We start from the raw sequence: 26350 nt of genomic DNA on the forward strand, positions 1-26350 counted from the left end.
CTTTGATTTGTATTTCCCTGATGATGGATGATGTTGAGCATTTTTTCATGTGTCTGTTGGCCATCTGGATGTTTTCTTTGGAGAAGTGTCTATTCATGTCTTTGGCCCATTTCTTCACTGGATTATTTGTTTTATGGGTGTTGAGTTTCATAAGTTCTTTATAGATTTTGGATACTAACCTTTTATCTGATATGTCGTTTGCAAATATCTTCTCCCATTCTGTCGGTTGCCTTTTAGTTTTGCTGATTGTTTCCTTTGCTGTGCAGAAGCTTTTTATTTTGAGGAGGTCCCAATAGTTCATTTTTGCTTTTGTTTCCTTTGCCTCTGGAGACATGTTGAGTAAGAAGTTGCTACAGCCAAGATCAGAGAGGCTTTTTCCTGCTTTCTCCTTGAGGGTTTTGATGGCTTCCTGTCTTACATTTAGGTCTTTCATCCATTTTGAGTTTGTTTTTGTGTCTGGTGTAAGAAAGTGGTCCAGGTTCATTCTTCTGCATGTCGCTGTCCAGTTTTCCCAGCACCACATGCTGAAGAGACTGTCTTGATTCCATTGGATGTTCTTTCCTGCTTTGTCAAAGATTAGCTGGCCATACGTTTGTGGGTCCATTTCTGGGTTCTCTGTTCTGTTCCATTGATCTGAGTGTCTGTTTTTGTGACAGTACCATACTGTCTTGATGCTTACAGCTTTGTAACACAGCTTGAAGTCTGGGAAGATATACCATGTACTTGGATTAGAATACTCACTATTAAATGCCAATGACCCCCAAATTTATCTACAAGTTCAACACAATCCCAGTTGAAATCCCAGCAGGATATTATTTCATGGCCATCAACAAGCTATATTGTTCTATATAGTTCTATAATTCTATAATTATGCATCAAAGGTCTAAATGTAAAATGTAAAACTCTAAAACTTTAGAAAAAAAGGCAACTGATGGAATGGGGAAAGATATTTAGAAATGACATATCAGATAAAGGGCTAGTATCTAAAATCTATAAGGAACTCACCAAACTCCACACCCAAAAAACAATCCAGTGAAGAAATGGGCAGAAGACATGAATAGACACGTTTCCAAAGGAGACATCCAGATGGCCAACTGATACATGAAAAGATGCTCAACGTCACTCATCATCAGGGAAATACAAATCAAAACCACACTGAGATACCACCTCACGCCTTTAGTCAGAGTGGCTAAAATGAACAAATCAGGAGACTAGAGATGCTGGAGAGGATGTGAAGAAACGGGAACCCTCTTGCACTGCTGGTGGGAATGCAAACTGGTGCAGCTGCTCTGGAAAAGTGTGGAAAAGTTTCCTCAAAAAATTAAAAATAGAACTACTCTATGACCCAGCAATAGCACTGCTAGGAATTTACCCAAGGGATACAGGAGTGCTGACGCATAGGGGCACATGCACCCCAATGTTTATAGCAGCACTTTCAACAGTAGTCAAATTATGGAAAGAGCCTAAATGTCTATCAGCTGATGAATGGATAAAGAAGATGTGGCTTATATATACAGTGGAATAATACTTGGCAATGAGAAAGCATGAAATCCTGCCATTTGTAGCAACGTGGATGGAACTGGAAGGTATTATGCTAAGTGAAATAAGTCAGAGAAAGACAGATACCATATGTTTTCATTCATATGTGTATCTAGAGAACCTTAACAGAAGACCATGGGGGAGGGGAAGGGGAAAAAAGAGGTTACAGAGAGGGAGGGAGGTAAGCCATAAGAGACTCTTCAATACTGAGAACAAACTGGGGGTTGATGGGGGGGTGGGGGAGAGGGGAAAATGGGTGATGGGCATTGATGAGGGCACTTGTTGGGATGAGCACTGGGTGTTGTATGGAAACCAATTTGACAATAACTTATACTAAATAAACAAATAAATAAATAAATAAATTCCAAAAATAATGTAATACATCAAATTAGTAGAATAAAGGGAAAAAAAACCCACACAATAAAACATTAAGAGCATTTGATAAAATCCAACACTCATATGAAAATATCTCAACTAACTAGGGGGGAGAAAGAATATTCTCAACCTAAGAAAGAACACCTATAAAATTTACTCACTTTGAGTCATTTTAGTCATAGCTTGTATAAAAATAAGATGTGTTCTCTACCCAACAGAATGCCAAATCAGGACCAGGTCAGACTGTAACTGGTGCGCCCAGCCTAACCGCCCCTGATGAGACGGTGTGGTGTCAGGGCCACCCAGCACACAAGCACACAATTCCTAATGTCATTCCTCCCAGGGCTCATAAAACATCAGCTTTACTGAAAATCGGTTTGCCCAAGGGAGAGAGAAACAAGTTTCCCATCTGTTCTGAGAAAGCAGTAATGTTAAGTTTAAATGGATTGTTTTTAGATGACTACAAAGGAAGCCTTTTAATAATTAAATGGCAATTTTTAAGTTTTACAGTATAACAAATAACAGGATAAGAGAAACTTCACTAAATCCCTAACTTATAAATAGCATGCTTTGTTAAATACGCTCCTTCACAGAACACGATCCTGAGACGGGTGTCGGCCCACGCCAGGCTCTTTGTGGCCAATGTCTTTCCCATTGCTCTGCTGCTCCCGGTACCAGCCAGGTCTGAGAATGTCGGCTCGCGTACAAGGGTTCATGTTCACAAACGTATACCGGAAACGCCACAGAGCTTCTGCGCTGGCCTCTGTGATGAAAACAGCGATCGGAGGGTCCCGTCGCCGGAGTCTCACACACAAATCAGTGCTCGCGCATCCGTCAAGGTGAGCAATGAGTGTGCACCCATGTGAGTCATCAAAGACCAAGGGTGATCAAAGTGACCACGGTGGGGTTTGACAGCAAACAAGAGCCCGAAACATCTGGGAAGGAGTCAGACCCCATTTGGTGGCCATCTGCATGTGGGCAAAGCCTGGGGGCGGGACCCAGCACACGCAGGGTGTAGGTGGAAGCATGCTTGTGACATGCCCACGGTGGCACTCAAGTCAGACGTGACCAGCAGACCTGTTGTCAAAGACCAACACCAGATGTTAATACACAGGAGAAACCGCCTTTCTGAGGAAGAAGAGGAAAGAAATGACAAACTACTCGCAGATACCGTGTTGTCAGGTGGGGCTGGACTCCCTATGAATCTCCTCAGGTGACGAACTGGCACCCATGCTGACAGGAAATGGTAGTATCTGAGTGTCTATGGTGTGAAAGGAAAAACCGGGACACTTGATTTGTTAGGGTCAAACATTATCGTTTGACATCAGCCAGTCCCCTCATGCTGACCACTCACTGAAGCAAGACTTTTTTTTTTTAAGTATAACTAACAATCAATGTTATATTAGTTTTAAGGGTGCAACATATTGGTTCAACAACTCTATACATTACTCAGTGCTCATCACGATAAATGTAGCCACCACCTGTCACCGTACGATGTTATGACATTTAGGACTCCATTCCCTGTGCTGTAATTTTTATAACTGGAGGCTGTACTCTTTTCTTTTTAATGTTTATTTTTGAGAGAGAGACAGAGACAGAGAGAGTGCGAGTGGGGGAGAGGCAGAGGGAGAGGGAGACACAGAATCGGAAGCAGGCTCCAGGCTCCGAGCCGTCAGCACAGAGTCCGACGCGGGGCTCGAACCCACGAACCGTGAGATCATGACCTGAGCCGAAGTCGGATGCTCAACCGACTGAGCCCCCCAGGCGCCCCTGTCCTCTTAAACCCCTTCATGTATTTCACACATCCCGCTCCCCTCCCCCCAGCTTCCCTCTGGCAACCACCAGTTTTGTGTATTTAAGTCTGTTTTTTTCTTTTTTGAGAGGTTAGTTCCTTTGTTTTTTAGGTTCCACATGTAAGTGAAATCATATGGTACTTGTCTTTATCTGACTTGTTCCACTTAGCTTAATACCTTCGAGGTCCGTCCATGTTGCTGCTAATGGGAAGATCTTTTTTCTGTCTGAGTCATGTTCCATTGCGCACATGCACCAAATCTTCTTTATCCACTCATCAGTCGATGGACACTTGGGCTGCTTCCATATCTTGGCTATTGTAAATCATGCTAAAATGAACACAGGGTTGCATGTGTCTTTTCAAGTTAGTGTTTTTGTTTTCTTTGGGTAAATACGCAGGAGCAGAATTACTGGATCATACGGTATTTCAAATTTTAAGTTTTTGAATATCCATACTGTTTTCCACAGTGGCTGTGCCAATTTACATTTCCACCAACAGTGCACGAGGGTTCCTTTCTCTCCACATCCTCATCAACGCTTGTTATTTCTTGTCTTTTTTGATTTTAGCCGTCCTGACAGGTGTGAGATGGTAGGTCCTGGTAGTTCTGATTTGCATCTCCCTGACGATGAGTGTTGTTGAGTATCTTCTCGTGTGTGTGCTGGCAGTCTGTATATCTTCTTTGGTAAAATGTCTATTCAGGTTCTCCGTCCATTTTTTCTTGGATTATTTGTTTTCTTGGTGTTGAGTTGTATAAATTCCTTATACTTTAGGTATTATCCCTTTATTGGATATATTATTTGCACATATTTTCTCCCATTAACTAGGTTGCCTTTTCATTTTGCTGATGGTTTCCTTCACTGTGCAAAAGCTTTTTATTTTGGTGTAGTCCCAACAGTTTATTTTTGCTTTTGTTTCCTTTGCCTCAGGAGACTTATCTAGAAAAATGTTGTGACAGTTGATGTCAAAGAGATTACTGCCTGTGTTTTCTTCTAGGATGTTTATGCTTTCAGGTCTCATGTTTAGGCCTTTAATCCATTTTGAGTTTATTTTTGTTTATTTTGTGATTCAGCTTTTGCATGTAGCTGTCCAGTTTTCTTAGCACAGTTTATTGAAGAGACTCTTTTCCCCACTGTGTATTCTTGCCTCCCTTGTCATAGATTAATTGACCATATAAATGTGGGTTTATTTCTGGGCTCCCTACCTGTTCCACTGGTCCATGTGTCTATTTTTGTGCCAGTACCATACTGTCTTATTACAACTTGGTAGTATATCCTTAAATCTGGGATTGTGATGCCTCCAGCTTTGTTCTTTCTCAAGATTGCTTTGGGTGTTTGGGTCTTTAGTGGTTCCATACAAATTCTGGTATTATTGGTTCTAGTTCTGTAGAAAATACTATTGGTATTTTGATAAGGATCACATTGACTCTGTAGATTGCTTGGGGTACTATGGGTATTTTAACAGTATTAATTCTTTTTTTTAATTTTTTTTACATTTATTTATTTTTGATAGAGAGAGACACAGCACAAGTGGGGGAGGGGCAGAAAGAGAAGGAGACACAGAATCCGAAGCAGGCTCCAGGCTCCGAGCTGTCAGCACAGAGCCCGACGCAGGGTTCGAACTCACCAACTGTGAGATCATGACCTGAGCCGAAGTCGGACGCTTAACCGACTGAGCCACTCAGGCACCCCTTAACAGTATTAATTCTTTTAATCTGTGAGCATGGTATATCTTTCCATTTATTTGTGTCTTTGTGTCTTTAATTTCATCAATGTTACATAGTTTTTAGAGTATAGTCTTTCACTTCCTTTGTTAAGTTTATTCCTAGATATTTTTTTTTGTTTTGTTTTTTTGGCTCAATTGTAAATCAGATTGTTTTTTAAATTTCTCTTTCTGCTACTTGGTTGTCAGTATATAAAATGCAACAGATTTCTATATGTAAATTTTTTATCCTGCAACTTTACTGAATTCAGTTATCAGTTCTAGCAGTTTTCTGGTGGAGTCTTTAGGGTTTTCTACAGGCAGTGTCATGTTATCTGCAAATAGGGAAAGTTTTACTTCTTCCTTACCGATTTGGACGCCTTTTACTTCTTTTTCTTCTTTTCTTGCTGTAGCTAGGACTTCCAGTACTCTGTTAAAGAAACATGCAGTGAAAATGTTAACTTCCTGGGTCCCCCTAACGTGCAGTAGTCTGGACCAGGCCCATGAGCCTCCTGAACACTCCAGAGCAGAATGCAGAGCAACCACATAGCAAAATGACCATACATCAGAAGGACTGCTCTAAGTTTCCCAGACTATGGAAAGTAAAAGCAAATGGGGGCTTCATTCTCCTCTCCTAGGTTATAACTTTTTCTGCTTTAATGTGCACATCACAAGTGGTATGAAAATCACTTCCATGTCCCCGTATAAGCAAACACACAGGAAACACCCTGTGCTCTGCACCCAGCTCTCTTTTCTCAGCTTCCATCGACAGCTCTGGGCCCCATTCGTGGCTGCAGAGAAAAAGTGCTAGTAATAAAAACTGGGCACACCCTTAGCATTTGTTTTATGGTGAACTTTGGTATGCTTAACCAAATAAGAGAACTGATCTAGAAAAACTCCGTGTCAACAGCCTTTACTTCACATGCAGCAAAAGGCAAGGTGCAGAGGGGACATTTTAAGGCTACAATTTGGCATTTGTTAAAACGTCAGTCGTTTTAAGTGAAAGTGCCACGTGGGGAACAGTTTCAACTGGGGGAGAAGGGAGGTGCACGCAGGAGGTCATCTCCTGTCGCCCGTCTTCTCAGGCACCGTGTGGGCTTTGCCGATCGGCACCAGCAGTGATGTTCACTTTGGCCAAAGCTTCCAAACTTCAGATGCAACACCGAGGAGGCGGCAGAAATACAGTGACAATGATGGCAGGCCTCTCTCTCCCAGTGGGTGTGTCCTCGGAACCTCTGGAATGAAGCCGAATGGCGGTGATCATTACAACGGGCGTCACAGCTGGCCCCGGGGCACGCCGGCTTCCCTGTGTCCTGATCACTAAGTGACAGCAGCGGCAGTAGCGACTCCCAAGCACCACATGAGATGTCTCTGATGGGCTGGCAGAACAAGCGCACAGACAATGCTCCAGCAGGACGCAGCCTCCCGAGGGCAAGGCCGTGCCTGTGGTGTCACCGGCGTCCTCAGCACCTGTGACCCTTCCTAGCACACAGGGGCAACCAACAAATACTAGCTGAATGAATGAAATGAAAAAGAAATAATTTTCACAATAACCTGGCAAAGAAGGCATTATTTTATCATTTCACGGATGAGAAAATGAGAAAAATTTAATTTCTAGAAATGAAAAAAATGTGCTAGCATCATATTGCTAGCAATTGAGCTGGAACTTGAACCCAGGTTTGCCCCAAACCCGTGCTCAGCTGCGTCTGAGCCAGAGGTCAAACAGCGCCAGAGGTTTCCTGCAACCATTTTTTTAAGAATACGAGGGAAAACGAGAGAACAGGGTAAGAGCCACATGGACGAGACAGTAGTTAGCGCTGGGCTCACACTGACGCACTTGGCCTGGTCTGCAGCCCCGAGGGCAGCATGGGCCCCGGCCCTGTGTGGAACGGGGGGCTCTGCGAGGGGCTCGGATGGCCTTGGCGCACCGAGGTGTCCCTCTCCTACATCCGCACGGCCCCAGGGGCGCCTTCCTTCCCCATGAGAACTTCTGTTTGCTTCTCCACTCCTCTGTCAGCGCCTCCCTGTCTCCCCTCACGAGCACTGTCTTCCCTAGCACCTTTGATTCTTGCCCCTGCTACTCTATTTTCCACAGGGTTTTGTCATCTTTCGTATCAGGATTGATTTAGTGTGTCTGTCGTCTGCTCACACCCTCTGGCCTCCAGACTCCACACGGGTAGAGGTTGTGATGCATTCAGCACAGGCATCTTGAACAGCCCGGCACACAAGAAGTGCTCAATAAACATCTGTTGAATGAATGAGTGAATCAATGAATGAACGAACAAATAGACAGATGGACGGGGAGTGGGAGAAAATGGGGTTGGAGAGTGGGGCAGGGGCCAGAACACCAGGAGCCCTGGACACTAGGCCAGCAGTAGAGAAGGTGGCTGGCCCACGAGGCTCTCCGGCTGCTAGGCAGAAGAGTGGAAGGGAGAGGGCGGCCAAAGACAGCGGAGGCGAGCAGGATGAGAAGGGCAGGGGACAGCAAGGCCCGGGAGGCAGACCCCACAGGCCTTGGTGAGCCGCTAGAAAAGGCAGGGCTCCCATCTCAGTGACCAGGAGAACTGAGCCAGATTTGGCATAAAAGGATGAAATCACTGTGACTTTTCTCTTGAGAGGCCTGAAGGGAAGCTGAATGGAGGGAGAGGTTTGAGGACCGCGAGCACGTGGGTGGGAGCTGAAGGGGGCTCAGAACAGGAGGAGGAGCACCGCAGCCACAGGGAGAGAGGAAAGGGAGTAAGCCTCCAGGTGGCAGATGCAACAGACAGGAGAGGGAGCCGAACACAGGAGGGCCATGCAAGCCAGGAGGAAGGCAGAGTGAGTCGGGCAGTGTGGGTAGAGTGGAGATGCCCAGCAGGTGCCCTCCCTGCCTGCTATTTGACCCTGGTGGCCCGTTTAGCTGTGGGTCGTGATTCCTTAGGAGGTCACAAAGCACTTTAAAGGATCAAATTGAATAAAATAAAAACACCCCGATGAGGTCCTAATAGTCATGCTTGCTTTTGTTTCCTTTGCCTCTGTCAGCGTATCTAGTAACAAGTTGCTGTGGCTGAGGTCAAAGAGGTTGCTGCCTGTGTTCTCCTCTAGGACTGTGATAAGTATATGGTCTTTCATCCATTTTGGGTTTGGGTTTATTTTTGTGTGTCTGGTGTAAGAAAATGGTCCAGGTTCATTCTTCTGCATCTCACTGTCCAGTTTTCCCAAACCATTTGCTGAAGAGACGGTCTTTTTTCCATTGGATATTCTCTCCTGCTTTGTCAAAGATTAGTTGGCCATATGTTGATGGGTTCATTTCTGAGTTTTCTATTATGTTCCCTTGATCTATGTGTCTGTTTTTGTGCCAGTACCATACTGCCTTGATGATACAGCTTTGTAATACAGCTTGAAGTCTGGAATCATGATACGTCCAGTTTTGTATTTCTTTTTGAGAACTGCTTTCTCTATTTGGGGTCTTTTGTGGTTCCATACAAATTTTAGGGTTGTTTGTTCTGCATAGTGAAGGAAACAATCAACAAAAGTTAAAGGCAGCCTAGCAATAGGAGAAGATTTTTGCAAATGACATTTCTGATAAAGGGATAGATTCCAAAATCTATAAAGAACTCATCAAACTCAACACCCCCCAAAACCAAATAACCCAGTTAAGAAATGGGCAGAAGACATGAATTGACACTCTTCCAAAGAAGACATCCAGATGGTTAACAGACACATGAAAATATGCTCAACATCACTCAGAATCAGGGAAATGCAAACAAGAACCACAATGAGATACCGCCTCACACCTGTCAGAATGGCTAAAATGAACAACCCAGGAAACAACAGATGTTGGTGAGGATGTGGAGAAAGGGGAACACTTTTGCACTGTTGGTGGGAATGCAAACTGGTGCAGCCACTCTGGAGAACAGTGTGGAGGGTCCTCAAAAAGTTAAAAACAGAGCTACCCTAAGATCTAGTAATCGCAATTGCACTATTGGATGTTTACCCAAAGGATACAAAAATACAGATTTGAAGGGGCCCGTGCACTCTGATGGCTATGGCAGTGCTATCAGCAACAGCCAAACTATGGAAAGAGCCCAAATGTCCATCAACTGAGGTATGGATAAAGAAGGTGTGGTATATGTATACAATGGAATATTACTCAGCCAACAAAAAGAAGAAAATCTTGCCCTTTGCAGGGATGTGGATGGAGATAGAGGGTATCATGCTAAGTGAAGGAGGTTAATCAGAGAAAGACAAATACCACGAATTCACTCATCTGTGGAATTTAAGAAAGAAAACAGATGAACATAAGGGAAGGGGGGAAACAAAGAGGAGAGAGGGAAACAGACCACAAGAGATTCTTTCTATCTTAGAGAAAAAGAGAGAGACTGTGTGAGCAGGGGAGGGGCCAAAGGAGAGAGACAGAATCTTAAGCAGGCTCCATGCTCAGCACGGAGAGCCTGACATGGGGCTCAGTCCCACAACCCTGGGATCATGACCTGACCTGAAATCAAGAGTCGAATGCTCAACCGACTGAGCCACCCAGACGCCCCAGAGACTCTTAATGATAGAGAACAAACTGAGGGTTGATGGAGGGAAGATGGGTGGGAGTGGGCTAGATGGGTGATGGGTACTGAGGAGGGCACTTGTATGAGCACCTGGTGTTGTATGTAACTGATAAGTCACTAAATTCTATTCCTGAAACCAATATTGTACTGCATATTAACTAATTGAAACTTAACTAAAAAGTGAAAAAAAAAAGGCGGGGGGGGGGGAGGTGCCTGGGTGGCTCAGTTGGTGAAGTGTCTGACTCTTGACTTCGGTTCAGGTCATGACCTCATGGTTGGTGGGTTTGAGCCCTGCGTTGGGCTCTGTGCTGACAGCATGGAGCCTGGTTGGGATTCTCTCTCCTTCTCTCTCTGCCCCTCCCCTGCTTGCTCTCTCTCTCTCCAAAAAAACAAAACAAAACAAAACAGTAAAAAAGAAGTGTCATGTATTGCATACAGTGGAACCTGCTCTTAGTTTACTCTAATTGCTGATGTCCCAACAAAAAGGAGGTGCACAGAAAGTACCAGAATGCTCCATTTCCCACCGTGCAGTGATCCACGGAGAATGAGGGGACTGCTCCTTTTACGTCAATAGAAATGGGGAAATATTTAATCCCTAAAATAACAAACTATAGAGATAAAAAACAATTCTCATTTGGGTTTCAAAAAGTGTGCAGAGTTAGCAATAATTATGTGACTTATGAAAATCTTGCTAATAAATATTTTGATAGTTAAATGATATGTGGGAGAGATATTCATCAGGAGAGCAGAAAAATGACATGCCAACAGTATGAAGACCTTGAATAGAATTATTTCAAATTAGCTACTTTAAAATTTATGTAGGTAATGATGAAACAGGGCTTAAATGTTGTATCGGGAAAGCAATACTTTTTTTTAATGTTTATTTTTGACACAGAGAGAGAGAGAGAGAGAGAGAGAGCGCATGCAAGTGAGCAGGGGAGGGGCAGACAGAAAGGGAGACAGAGAACCAAAGCAGGCTCCAGGCTCTGAGCTGTCAGCACAGAGACAGATACAGGGCTCAAACTCACAAACCTTGAGATCATGACCTGAGTTGAAGTGAGATGCTTAACCAACTGAGCCACCCAGGTGCCCCGGGAAAGCAAGACTTTTCATTGGGTGGTGCAGTCTGAGCCGGAAGACAGATTTCCTAAGAGTCTTTACCGAGTAACAACCTAAGAATGGCCAGTGCGCTGGAAGACAGAATAGAACATTTCCTGTCAGAACAAAAAGATAAGAAATAAACAGTCCTTACCTTTTTGTTAGTTCATGCAAAGGGACATTGGTTAAAATAAACTTATCTCATGTGGTAGGTTTAAAATCTGTAATTGCTATTTGTGCTGATAGCTAAAAACAAACAAACAAACAAACAAACCCATAATCTTGTCACTTGTGGAGATACTGGGTATTTGGGCCACGAGTATTCTCTTCTTTTTCCTTAGAAAATGACACTCAGATTCTCATTAAGGCCCCCTCCTTTTAAGCCAGCCAACAGAGGCCATCTTGTGGCCACCATGACTAGTTTAATAAGGGTGGCTTGGGCTTAAGAGAGACGCAAGGAGATGCTTGCTAAGGGGATCTGGGAAAGATGCTTCCTCCTGCTTTCAATGGAGAGACACTGGTCATCCCCACTGGGGAGAAACGAAGCAGGTATCACCAAGACCTGCCGGGATGCTGAGGAAGAGAAGTTGGGAAATGGGGGACAGAAGCTGGACCTGCCTGTGTAACTTAGGCTGCCAGATCAAAACTTGCCTGAAGCTAGCGAGCCCTTCCTTGGACTTCAAGTCAGGTAAGCTGAGAAATATCCTGATAGTTTAGATCAGTTTGAGTTTGATTTTCTGTTGTTTGCCACTGGACATATTTGAATGAATACTTGGATTAGCGATATTTTAATCATCCAGTGTAGACACTTGGGGAAAAGCACTCAGTAAGCACTGTCCCTCTGTTCCTGCCCCTCCTTCTACAAGGTGGCACAGGAGGGGAGTAGCCTGCCTTCTCCAGCCAACAGACAGGAAGGGGATCGCCCAGCAAGACAGAATTTTTTTTGTTTTTTGAGAGACAGTGAGAGAGTGTGCGAGTCTGAGCAGGAGGGGCAGAGGGAGAAGGAGAGAGACTCTTAAGCAGGGCAGGGGCCCAGCACAGAGTCAGACACAGGGTTCCATCTCACAACCGTGAGATCACGACCTGAGCCGAAATCAAGAGTCTGACGCTTAACCGACTGAACCACCCAGGCGCCCTGACAGAAAATTTTTAGATAATATCCATGCTACTCCAGTCAAATACCACAGAAAAACACTGTGGCTGAGTTTAGCAAGTAACTTAGCATGAATCCTCCCACCCTTCATACCTGGCCAAGTTCCTCTTAGTATTTTTTTACCCACTGACCCCATCCACATCCCCATTGGCTGTAAATCCCCAGGTGCTCTTGCTGTATTTGGAGTTGAGTTCAAGCTCCCTCCCCTATTGCAATAATCTTTTTTTTTTTTTTTTAACATTTATGTATTATCAAGAGACAGAGACAGACAGAGCATGAGCATGGGATGGGCAGAGAGAGGGGAGACAGAATCCGAAGCAGGCTCCAGACTCTGAGCTGTCAGCACAGAGCCCGACACGGGGCTTGAACTCACAAACCGCGAGATCATGACCTGAGCCGAAGTTGGACGCTTTACAGCTGAGACACCCAGGCACCACCACCACCACCTCCACCACCATTGCAATAATAAGCTCTTCCTTGCCTGTTTAACTCTGCTGAGTTTTTCTTTGACAAAATACAACATATCAAAATTTGTGGGATACAGTTAGAACAGTGGGGGAGAGGGAAATTTTATAGCACAAAAGATGTATACATGAGAAAAAAGATAAAGTCTTAAAGCAGTAATCTAAAATTATATCTCAAGAGCCTAGCAAAAGAAAAGCAAAATAAACCCAAATTAAGCAGAAGAAAGGAAAGAATAAAGAACAGAAATCAATAAAACTGAAAACAGAGAAAAGCCAATGAAACAAATAGCTGGTTCACTGAAAATATCAATAACGCTGACAAAGCTCTATCTAGACCAAAAAGGGGCCATTACTGCAGACATTTAGAGGGTAAGGGAATGCTATAAGCAAATGTATGCATGACCAATTAAAAAAAATACAACCAACTAAAATTTACCCAGTATGAAACAAGATAATATCAACAACCCTATAAATATTGGGAAAATTGAACTCATAATTTTAACTCTCCAAAAGAAAACTCCAGACCCAAGTGATTTTATTAGCAAATTCTACCAAATATTTAGAGAATAGTTTTTCTTTAGATTTTGTTCAAAAGATTTTGTTTCTTTAGATTTTGAACTCCACTCCCAATGTGGAGTTCAAACTTCAACCCTGAGATCAAGAATCACATGCTCTACTGAGCCACAGCCACACATTCGTATTTGAAGAATTAACAAAAATTCCACATAATATCTTACAGAAAATGCAAGAAGAAGGAACATTTCCTACTTCATGAAACTAGTATTATTCTGATATCCAAACCACATAAAAACAGATCTGTATTTCTCATGAATATACACATAAAAATCCTTTAAAAATATTAGCACATATTGGCATTACACATAGACCAACAGGAAAGAACAGAAAGCCCAGAAATAAACCCATGATTATATGGTCAATTAATTTACAACAAAAGAGGCAAGAATATCCTATGGGGAGAAGACAGTCTCTTCAACAAATGGTGTTAGGAAAGACACATGCAAAAGAATGAATCTAGACCACTATCTTACATTGTGCAAAAAAATTAACTCAAAATGGATTAAAGACTTGAATGTAAGACCCAAAAACCATAAAACTCCTCAAAGAAAAGACAGGCAGTAAGCTCCTTGACATCAGTCTTAACATTGATCTGAATCCAAAAGCAAAAATAAATAAGTGGGAACACATCAAACTAAAAAGCTTCTGCACAGAAAAAAAAAAAAAGGCAACCTACTGAATGGGAAAAAAATTATAAATCATATATCCCATGAGGGGTTAATATCCAAAATAAATAAAGAACTCAAACAACTCAATATAAAACACCAATCTGATTAAAAATGGGCAGAAGCCCTGAATAGACATTTTCCCAAAGAAGACACACAGGTGGCCAACAGACCCATGAAAAGATGCTCAACACCCCTGTCATCAGGGAAATGCAAATCAGAACCACAATGAGTCATCACCTCACCTGTCAGAATGTCTACAATAAAAAAAAGACAAGAAATAAGGTGTGTGGGCAATGATGTGGAGGAAAAAGGAACACTTGTGCACTGCTGGTGGGAATGCAAACTGGTGCAGCCACTCAGGAAAGCAGTATGGAGGTTCCTCAAAAAGGTAAAAATAGGGGCGCCTGGGTGGCGCAGTCGGTTAAGCGTCCGACTTCAGCCAGGTCACGATCTCGCGGTCCGTGAGTTCGAGCCCCGCGTCAGGCTCTGGGCTGATGGCTCGGAGCCTGGAGCCTGTTTCCGATTCTGTGTCTCCCTCTCTCTCTGACCCTCCCCCGTTCATGCTCTGTCTCTCTCTGTCCCAAAAATAAATAAAAAACGTTGAAAAAAAAATTAAAAAGGTAAAAATAGAACCACCCTACGACCCAGCAATTGCACTACTGGGTGTTTGCTTGAAGAAAACAAAATCATGAATCTGAAAAGGCACACACAGCTCTATGTTCACTGCAGCATTATTTACAGCAGCCAAGATACGGAAGCAGCCTAAGTGTCCACTGATGGATGAGTGGATAAAGATGTGGTGTGTGCACACAGCGGAGCATTACTGAGCCACAAAGAGAAGGAAATCCTGCCATTTGTGACCACATGGATGGACCCTGAGGGCATTATGGTAAGTGAAATAAGTCAGGGAAGACAAATACTCCATGATTTCACTTCTATGTGGAATCTAAAAACCAAAACAAATGAGCAAACAAACCAAAACAAAATAAAACTCATAGATACAGAGAACAGACTGGTGATTATCAGTGGGGAGGAGGCCGGGGAGGGGATAAAGTGGGTGAAGGGGGTCAAGCATATGGTGACGGGAGGTGATCAGACTCCCTACGCGGATCACTTCGTAGGGCATACAAAAACCGAATTATTATGTCGTACGCCTGAAACTGATAGAATGTTGTATGCCGCTTTTACCTCAATAAAAAACATATTAGCACACAGAATTCAGCCATTGCATTCCTAGGCACTTATCCCAGAGAAAGGGAGACTTCAGCTCACACAAAAATCTATACATTAATGTTTATGGCAGCTTTATTTATAATAGCCCCAAACTGGAAACAACCCAGATGTCCTTCAAACTTGAGTTGCCACTCACATCTAGGAGCTTCAGGTGGTGATAAATTGCCCACAGGGAACTTAGTATCTTTTTTCAAAATATCAGATATTTTAAATATATTCTTTTGAAAAAATTATAGTTTTCAAAAAATTATAAAAAGGATCTCCTATAAAATATATAGTTACTATTAAAAATATTCTTTCTTCAATAAACATGTTTTAATGTTTATTTATTTTGAGACAGAGAGCATGCACGAGCAGGGGAGGGGCAGAAAGAGAGAGAGAATCCCAAGCAGGCTCCATACTGTCAGCGCAGAGCTTGACTCGGGGCTCAAACCCACAAACCGTGAGATCGTGACAAGAGCCGAAATCAAGTCAGATGCTCAACCGACCTAGCCACCCAGGTGTGCCTATATTCACTATTAAAAATACTCTTAAGAAGACTCTCTTGACTAGAAGAATTCATTTATTATATTCATCAAAATTCTACAGTATTATGAAAATTACTAGTTTATCAAACACAACCTCCACATAATTAATATTTACATAACATATAAAGTATTGGAGATTCGTTTACCTAATGAATACAAGTTGTAAGAACTAATGCTACATATTTTTACTTAAAATGTTCTTCCCCCAAGAACACATGGGCTATATTTAGCGCTCAATAACTAAGATTTCAGTGCCCAATCTTACTCATTACTTCAAAGACATTTAGTGACCACCCATCATCTGGTGGACACTGAGCTCACTTCTGGGATAAAATGTTGAAACATCTCAAAGAGCACACAGTAGAAGGAAGGCAATCACCATAGCAAGAGAATGAGTGATGCTACAGCTTAAGCTGAGAATACCTGGGAACGCACATCTCTAATGAAACTACCTTCAATTAAGACGTGAGAAGAGACAAACAGACCAAGGGCACAGAACGGAGAGCCCAGAAGCAGATCCACGCATCTGTCAAAATTCCTGTATGAAAAAGGCACTGCAAATTACCAAAAGTTATTCCAACAGTTTATAGTAACAACAGTTGTAACCAGCAGTTTCCCAGATGGAGAGTAATCGATCTCTACCTAACACCAACATAACCACAAGATTCCAGGGGTGTTGCAGACCCAACATGAAAAAGCAAAACCCTAACACTACTCAGAGAATTAGAGTATCATTAGGATCTCCATGTAGAAAAAGGTTCCTTAAACAAGACACAAAGCGTAAAATGATAAAGAAGAGACTACAAAGTTAATGACACTAACACAGAAAACACCTGTGAGTCAAATTCGTTGACTACAACATAAAACACCAAACACACACTGAGAGAAGATACTTATGTAAGTGAACAAAACACCAGTATCTGTAATATATATAGAAAATCTACAAATTAGTAAGAAAAGACAAACCACTCCATTGAAAATGGGCAAAAGGGGTAAACAGGCAAGTCACTGAAGAAACCAAAAAAAACCCCCAAATATCAAACCATAATCAGGTACCAATTCACACACATCAACCTGGCGGAGAGTAAGATGTGTGGGAGCACCAGGAGCGGTGGGCACCGTGGAGCAGCGAGCACTCTCCGAGGCTGCAGGTGAGGGTGTGGGCTCGCCCCTCGCCCCACCCGAGAGGGCTTGGTGATGTCAGGAGAGCGGCAGCCAGCACCCCTGCGGCCAGGCAACAGGACTGAGGTGCGGGAGAAATCTTTGCACGTGTTCAGAACATGCATCACAGCGCTGTTTTTGTTTTTGTTTTTTTTAGCATTGTTTCTAACTGCAGAAAAGTGATCCAGTACACTTATATGAGAAATACTATATAGTAGCCAAGGTAAATGGACAGGTGCTACTTCTGCCAATGTGGATAGATCTCAAAAATGTGTTGAATGGAAACAGCAAGCTATGTAAGTATAATACGATACCATTTATATAAAGCTTATATTATTTAGGGATACTTACAGACACATACATGTACGTATACATACATCTATTATTTAAGTGTGTGTGTGTGCATGTGTGTGCCGTGCAGACATTACACTGGACGGAAAAAACACTAACTTTGGGGTAGAAGAGGAAATGGACTTGAGAAAAGGGCAGCAGGAGCTTGAAACGTTCCCAGTAACATTTAAGCTCTTAGGCTGGACAACGGACACACAAGATGTTCCTTATATTGGCTGCACACCTTTTTCATAGGGAGAGGGGCATCCAACTGAGCTTCGGGAGTGGGAGGCTGTCGAAGAAGGCTTCGTGATGACATGTTCCCTGAGCTGCGGCCAGAGGAGCAGGCAGTGACCAGGCAAAGAAGGCCGGGCTGGAGGAAGACGTGTTCAGGGACCGAGGGGCAGAAAAGGGATCTAAACAGAGGTAAAAGTAGCCTGAAGGCAAGGGAAAGCAAGAGGGGTCAAGGAATCACAAATTATTTAAAGCATTAACCATAACACAACAAAAGCTTAATCTGTCTCCAACTCGGTTCCATACGAAAAAGCTAGCACAAGCATGCTAACACCGTATCGGGCACACAGGGAGAAAAATAAAGAAACTAACGGGGAAAGACTGACAAAGGGACCAGAGCTAAATGACACCTGGTTCTAACATTTCCAAACAAGACATTTTAAAACCATAAATTCAAACAACTTTTAACAGCTGACCTGGAAGAAGACGGAGGACTCAGGGTACAAAAGAATTCACAAAAATACAACGTATGAGGTCAGATAGTTTGAATTACAAAAGGCTGATAAACTCTGAGCCAGTACACGGGTGGCATAGCAGTGAAATGAGGACGCCGACAAAAACTGGCCTTGTCGGCACAGAAATGTTAGAAGGGACGTCTGAAGCCACGGCTGATAGGAGGTCTGGGAAGATGAGAAATGCTAAGATGTGGTCCCTGACAAGTGCAGTAAGGACAAAGGTCCTCAGCACCTTCCCAGGAGGAGGCCTTCGTAAAAAACACGATAGGTCCAAGAGAGACACACAAAACCCTAGAGCAGCGGAGGCAAAGGAAGGCGAGAATTAAGACAAAATGCCGCCCGACCGGCCCATGGCCAGGACGGAGAGCACAACAGCACAGTGTGGGGAAGAGGCCGGCCTACCCTGTTAGCACGTGGCAATCCTGATGATGATCCCAACACGCATAACTGTAGATGCTGGGACACAGCTCAAGACTGGATCACACCCCCAGTGGTTCACTCAGCAAGTACTCGGTATCCACCACATTCCAGGTACGGAGCCAGGCGTGGGGCATGGCGGCAAAAGAGGCAGAAAAAGCTCCTGTTGCCATGGAACCTACCATCTAACGGGGTAAACAGAAGCACCGAAATCCCCTAATGAGCATGACGACAAGTGCAAGGACTGTCCGGGAGAACACGAGACTGAGGTTCCGGTAAAGCAAGGCCTGAGGAGCGAACTGCTCAGTGCCAAGAGGGCACGAGAATGAGGGTTTGAGGTGGATGAAAGTTACCAGACGGGGCTTGTCCTTCCACTAAAGATGCACACAGTTGTAAAGAAAGTGCTCCCACCTAACAAGAAAGCTGAGAAACATAATCCATAAAGTCATGCCTTTCCTGACCCAGGAGAGAGCTGAATATTCAGCAGAGAACTGATCGCTGTGTACATGTGACGAAACTACCAAAGGCTAGGAAATGTCACGCAGAGGGAGTACACAACAGCACAGGGCCAGAATAGCTGCTGCCTCCACCAGCCTTTCTCAGAAAACTCAGAATTCATGGGCAAATAGGTAGGATACTCAGGAATGTCCTTCCTCAGGAGTGGGGAATAATTAGCTGCTAGATGCCTAACAAATCATAAAAGCAAGACCAGAAAGGATCAGACTTTTTCCAGGTAGCTTAACTTGTCCACAACAAAGCTCAGGAATATTTACAAGAATACAAAAAGGTCCATCACCCAACAATGAAAAATCTAGGCAAAGATTACCAGGCATACAAAAAAAAAACAGAAAAAATGAACTCATAATGAGAATAATCATCTATTGAAACTAACATTTAATGGACACAGATGTTGAAATTATAGACAAAGACATTAAAAATATATAAAATATAAAAAATATATTTTCCAATATATTGAAAAAACCAAGCAGAGATATAGATGGCATAAAAAATATCCAAACTGAATTTCTAGAAATGAAAACTATAATGTTTAGTATAAAAAATATACTCATTGAGATTAACAATATATTTGGCATGACAAAAGAAAAGATTAGTGAATTACAGGACACAGTAAAAGAAACTTCCCAAATTTAAACAGGAAAAAAATTTTAAAAAAAGAAGAAGAAAAATGAGTTTCAGTGAGCTGTGGGGCAAATTCAAGTGATCTAAGATATGTAATTACATCTGGAGTTTCAAAAAAAGAAGAGAAGGGACATAAAAAGTATGTGAGTATGTAATACCAATGATATTCCAATTTGATTTAAAAAAAACACTATATTGGGGCGCCTGGGTGGCTCAGTCGATTAAGCGTCCGACTTCGGCTCAGGTCACGATCTCGCAGTATGTGAGTTCGAACCCCGCATCGGGCTCTGTGCTGACTGCTCAGAGCCTGGAGCCTGTTTCAGATTCTGTGTCTCCCTCTCTCTCTGACCCTCCCCCGTTCATGCTCTGTCTCTCTGTCTCAAAAATAAATAAACGTTAAAAAAAAAAATTAAAAAAAACACTATAGGGGCACCTGGGTGGTTCAGTTGGTTAAGCATTCAACTTCCACTCAGGTCATGATCTCACGGTTCGTGGGTTCGAGCCCCACGTTGGGCTCTGTGCTGACAGCTCAAAGCCTGGAGCCTGCTTCTGATTCTGTGTTTCCCTCTCTCTCTGCCCCTTCCTTGCTCACACTCTGTCTTTCTCTTTCAAAAATAAATAAACATTAAAAAAATTAAAAAAAAACACTATAAATCCACAGATCAAGAAACTCAACTGAATCCCAGAGAAACATGAAACAATTACACCAAGGTACACCATAATTAAATTTCTCAAAACTAGTGATTAAGAGAAAAAGCTAAACACAACCACAAAACAAGGCACATTATGTGTAGAGAAACAAAGACAGTGATGATACACATTTCTTAGAAACAATGTGAGAAGAGAGTAAAGGAACATCTTCAAAACACTGAAAGAAACAATTTTCAACTGAGAACTTTATACCCCCCCCCACACATACCTTCAAAAACAAAGGTGAAGTAAAGGCATTTTCAGACCTACAAGTGCTGAAAGGGTTCATCAACAGCTGACCCAACTATAAGAAATACAAATGCATTTCTTATCCGCATGACACCAAATGAGTCATATATCTAAATGTGAAACCAGAAACTAAAACTTCTAGAAGGAAATGGGGTAAAATCTTGATCTTGGTTTAGGCAAAGATTTATGAGATGCAACAGTGAACACATGATCCATACAAAAATACACAGAAAAATCAGAGTTTGTTAAAATGTAAAACTTCTGTTCTTCAAAAGACAGTGTCCAAAGAATGAAAAGACAAAGCACAGACTGAAAATAATTTGCAAAGTATGTATCTGAGAATGGCTTCATATCTGGAATATATAAAGAACCTTCAAAACTCAATGATAAGAAAGTCACAATCCCTAAAAGACATGCAGAGGATTTCACTAGATGCTTCTTGAACAAGAAAAATAAATGCCAAATAAACACATGGGAGACTGGTTAACATCCAGTCATTAGGGCCAGGCGATTAAAATCACATTGACACACCACCATTTGAGAATGGCTGAAATCAAGCAGACTGACCGTGCCGAGTCCTGGAGGGACATGAAGGAAACAGAACTCTCACGTGGCTGGTGGGAACGGGAAATGGTGCCACCACTTTGGAAAACATTCTGGCAGGCAGTTTCTTACAAAGTAAAACAGACACCTACCATATGACCCAGCTGTTCCACCCCTCCAAGAGAAAAGAAACTCTATGTCCACACAAGGACTATACACGAGTGTGCATAGTAATAACCCAAACTAGATAAGAACTTAAAACTGGAAACAGCTCAAATCTTGATCAACAGGTGAATGTACAAACTAGTGCTCAGATTCGATGAAATACTACTCAGCAAGAAAAAGGGATGAGCTACTGAAATACAGAATAACATGGCTGATCTCAAAAGAATGCAGAGTGAAAGAAACCACCAGACGAAAAAGAATATAGACCATGTGACTCCACTTATATAAATGTCCAGAAAATGCAAACTAATCTATAGTAACAAAAAGCAAGCCAGCAGTTGCCTGAGGACATGGGTGAAGGTCGGGATGGGAGGAGGGGAAATTACAAAGGGACACGAGGGTACTTTTGGGGGTCATGGATACGGTCATTGGATGTGTTGATCGTGATGGTGCTTTCACGGTCATATACATACATCAAAACTTATCAAATTGTTTGTAATATGTGAAATTTGTTGTACGCCAACTACACCTAAGTAAAGCTGTTAAAAGATGGAGGTCCATTCCTGGTAAGATACCGTAAGCACACTGCTACTGAATACAGCTGCAGAGCTTGGACAGGATGCATAGGGCAGCAATTTGAAGGTCTGATAAATTAATAGCTGCAGGCAGACTGGAGAAGCAGATCAGAATTTGAAGCCCTACCCAACAGGCAATAAAGTCATCATTTCTTCTTCTTGGTCCCAGTCATAGGGCCAGTGGCATGAAGTGAGCAGCAGAATAAGATTATAAAAGCCTCCAGTTTTGGCTGAAGGGAGTGCCAAAGAACCAGAAATTAACTAGGGAGACCACGGAGAAGGAGGACCGTGGGAAAAGGACACCATAGCATTACTTATAAACCGCTGGGTTCAGCCTCAAGCTGCACACGTGTAGATATCATCCTCAACAGTATATCAAAGACTTTGAGAACTGACCCAACAGATAAACCATGGCTGGATCCCCAGGCTGGCCGTTATCGGGACTATGTGGATGGCACTGCAAAGGTCTTGGAAACTGAACACACACTGATATCACAGCTCATGGAAAGCAGGTCACAACTCTCAACCTGAACCTGCCCAGGGTGAATGCCTGCGAAACAAAAATATGAACCTTTCAGTGGGATTTCTTTTTTTTTTTTTTTTTTTTTTTTTTTTAAAAACTCTGTACCCCGGCTGTTCGAGGCCGCACTCTTTTTTTTTTTTTTTAATTTTTTTTTTTAACGTTTATTTATTTTTGAGACAGAGAGAGCATGAATGGGGGAGGGGCAGAGAGAGAGGGAGACACAGAATCGGAAGCAGGCTCCAGGCTCTGAGCCATCAGCCCAGAGCCCGACGCGGGGCTCGAACTCACGGACCGCGAGATCGTGACCCGGGCTGAAGTCGGACGCTCAACCGACTGAGCCACCCAGGCGCCCCTTTCAGTGGGATTTCTAAACAAGACCAAGACTCATCAGACAGCCATCAAAATGTCTGGGATACAACCAAAAATTACCGGACGTGAAGAAGCAGGAAAATCTCAGATCACGTGTGAAAAGACCATCAAAACACACCAATAACAAGATGATGCAGATGTTGGCATTACCTGACAGGGACTTCAAAGCAGCTATTACAAAAATGTTCTAACATATTTATCATATATATTACTGATACTGAAGGTAATCAATTCAATCAACCCTTCTCAAACAGTTCTTAAACAAACCATAACCTATAATGCTTCACGAAACGTTAAGGCATGGGAAAGACAAAAACATTTACATTCTCCTATTATCAGAAAGAACATGAAGCAGAACACAAAATGGGTGGTGAGGCATTTCAGCGGGCAGTTGGTAACAAGGACTCTCTCACAGGAGCTGTGTGTGGTGAGAAACTCACTCTCTGGAAATGGTAAAAAATAGTTATAATCTGATTTATTACTTTTTTTCCCCCAAGATTTTACCTTTATGTAATCTCTATACCCAACATGGGGTTCAAACTCACATCCCTGAGATCAAGAGTCACATGCTTCACCAACTGAGCCAGCTGGGCACCCGAATCTGATTTTTAAAAAATATTAAGTGTACTCTGTGCACTTTAAACCAAAGAATGTAATTCAAGCTCTCGCCATTTTGGGGCACCATCATGTAGGATACATGGTGTCTGGTTAAATAATACACAGCTGGGTTCAGATCTATATGTGGAAAAAAGGAAAGCACAGAGGTTCCATAAGAAAACAGGTGAGTCTTTAAATAACCGTGCAGCTGACGAAAGCCCTTCTAAGAGGACCCTTCAGTACAGAGAAGAGTCACCACAGAAGATCCTGGTTGGGATTCTCTGTCTCCCTCTCTCTGCCTCTTCCCCCTCCTTCTCTGTCTCTCTCTCTCAAAATAAATACACCAACACTAAAAAAAATAAAAACGTAATATCCTTTGACCCAGTACTTCTATACCTGATGATCTACCCCACAAGAATACAAGTAGCAACACACCAGGACGTGTGTGCACAATGCTAACTGCAGCTTTACTTCCAGAAGGCGAGAATGGGACGCGAGGCGCATGTCCACCAGCACAGCGGCGGCAGGAAGCATACTAGCCACAGTGAAGCAGGACTTTGTCAGATGACCTGCTGGGCTTCCACCAGCTACTACTGGGAGAAAATCAAGAGGTAGAAAAAAGGGAATTCTAATTCTGGAAAATAAGCAATGACAGGGTCACTGCATGCCTCTGCACGTATGTGTATAGTTACACGAGTCTGTATGAGATTTTACTAGAAGTCTAGAGGGAAATAAGGATGTGCACCAGCTAGGGTGCCAGCACAGGCTACTACGGGCATAAGGATGGAGGCAGTGCTGGGCTTGGGTGTGGCGAGGGAGTGTCTATGACAAACACAGCCAGACGACGACGTAAGCTGATGTAATCCCGTATGTGTAAATATGCGTGCCTGTGGGCATAAAGACATAAATACCAAACACCGATGGTGGCTGGCGGGGCTGTGGAGCTTCAGGTGACGTTTACTTCATTATTTGTATTTTCATTTGTTTGAATTCTTTAGAATTATCATATATTGTTTGCACACTAAAAAGCCATTTTAAGTACAGCAAACAGTATATATTTAAAAAGAAATAAAGGGCAAAAGAAAATGGAGAAAAATAACTCAGCATTTTAAAAAGGTTTGATTTTTATTCTATAAAGAAAATTTCTATACCTCTAGGAAAATATACCACCTCCAGACACATGGGCAAATGGTGTGAACAGACAATTCGGAGAAGAATAATCACTTTATATCATCAGCCTCACTTCCATGTTAAAGGACTAGGAATCCAAAAATCAAGTCAGGAAATAGTAACCATAATGAAACTCCTTGTGTTGGCAAGGATGTAGGAGACCAAGCATTTCACCTGTTGTTTGATGGGAACGTAAAACAACTTTTTCCAGAGGACAACTTAGCAAAGTAAAGCCCTAAAAATGAGCATGTACTTGGACTCAGGGGTTCCTTCTCTAGGAATGTATGTGATGGAAAATCATCAGAAAAATGTACCCAAAACATAGATGCAAGTGTGCTCATGGCATCTCTGTATGAAGTAATTACAACTGAAAACAATCTGAACCGGCACCGGGGACAGCCAGGAAGGGGAGCGCCAGGCGGCTGCTGCAATGGCCATGTGGATTCCAGTTAAAGGTAGTGGCCTGATGCACACATTATGTTGATAACTTCTCTTTCCAAAACTTCAGTTGAAATAACGGAAAGCAAATAAGTAAAACAAGAGCGTCACCGAAAACCTGGGTGGAGTGCCGCCCACAAACCAGAGACACTGGAGATTTCTGGAAGAGGATGGAGCACTGAAACAGATTAATCTGCCAATGTAATAGAAAATCGGAACTTACAAGCCTGTGCGGGCAAAAGCCAACGACCCCCGTAAGCAGCACGCTTTCCCGGTACAATTCCTCAATCACTCTTGGATCAGCAGCGGCAGCGAAGAGAAAGGTGCCGCGGGCACCTCCTCTCAGAGGAGACTCTAGCGTCGGCCAGGCGAAGACCACAGCAGAGGTCTCTAAAGTGAAGGGTCCAAAGAAAGACCCTCCTAGGTGGGTGTGAAGCCCAGCGAGCAGGGGGTCCTGAGCCGGGCCTCCGCTCCTCTGGGGTGTGAGCCCGCCCAGCCCCGCATGGCCACCCGCCGTGAGCACTGCATGCATGTCATGAGGGGAAAGGGAAGTGCTGAAATGTCCACACTATTTGAATGCCTTTATCATGAACATACATTTAGATGTATATATATTTTATAATGCACATTTAAATAATTAATGTATTTAATTCATATATCTAAATAATTCAGGTGTTTAAATCTAAATGTAGATTCAGGTCAGTGTTAGTGTATGATATCAAGACATCGTAAATAAAATTAACAAGTATAAAAGAACAGTGTGGTTTTATTTTGGTCGAAAAAGAGTATTTTATAAACATGTCTATTTAGCAAAAAGTCAGTAAGGATAGACACCAAAATGTTAAGCACCATTCATTCTGTATGGTGGAGTAATAGGTGACTTTAATTAGTTTTTTGTTTTTGTTTTTTACATTTCTGTACTTTAGGAACTGTTCTGCAATGACAAATTAGTAATAAATCATCTTTAATTCAAAAATATAAAGCCATTTAAAAAGCTAACTGCTTTGAGTGTTATTAAAGCTCCATCATAAATTCAAGGGCATTTATAGCTTTTTCATCAGAGACAGTCTTCAACAACAACAAAGAAATGGAGGAGGTCATCAGAGCATCAGATCTTTCAACACATTTCTGGACATGAGAAGCCACCATCCCATATAAATCTGAATACAAGGAAGGGGGCGGTAGGAACCAGGTGTCCTTTTGCCCTCAGCACCCACACGCATGGCTCTCCGGATGGAAAGGACTCCTCACTGACTCAACACTTCGTGACAGTGGGGACCATGTGTTCCCAAAACATAGTAGGTGCTAAGTAAGTATCGGCTGAGTGAATAAAGAGAGTAACACACATCTATCGACACCAGATCCCCTGTTAGAAAGGGAAAGTACACAGGCAAACACTCGTATAGGCACAAACTCAGCTCCAAGGCACGGAGACTGGTGTCTAAGAAGGAAAGCTCACTTACCGAGCGCCTCGCTGAAAGTCTTCCAGTCACAGTTCCTGTCTGATTCCACGTACAGGAAATGGAGCCCTTTATCAGTCAAGAAGAATCAGTTTCAGCTCTGACAATAC

The 26350-nt window shown here is 42.8% G+C and overlaps 1 protein-coding gene across 1 annotated transcript in view; it reads right to left on the bottom strand.

Annotated features, from left to right (window-relative positions):
- The window catches only part of POLN (DNA polymerase nu), a 130955-nt gene that overhangs the window by 73426 nt on the left and 31179 nt on the right, over window positions 1-26350 (bottom strand). Inside the window, 1 exon segment of the mRNA XM_081795420.1 lies at window positions 26244-26309. Coding sequence (XP_081651546.1) covers window positions 26244-26309 — 66 coding nt within the window.

This window comes from Panthera onca, chromosome B1, assembly GCF_046562875.1.
Source record: "Panthera onca isolate mPanOnc1 chromosome B1, mPanOnc1 haplotype 2, whole genome shotgun sequence".
Lineage (NCBI taxonomy): Eukaryota > Metazoa > Chordata > Mammalia > Carnivora > Felidae > Panthera > Panthera onca.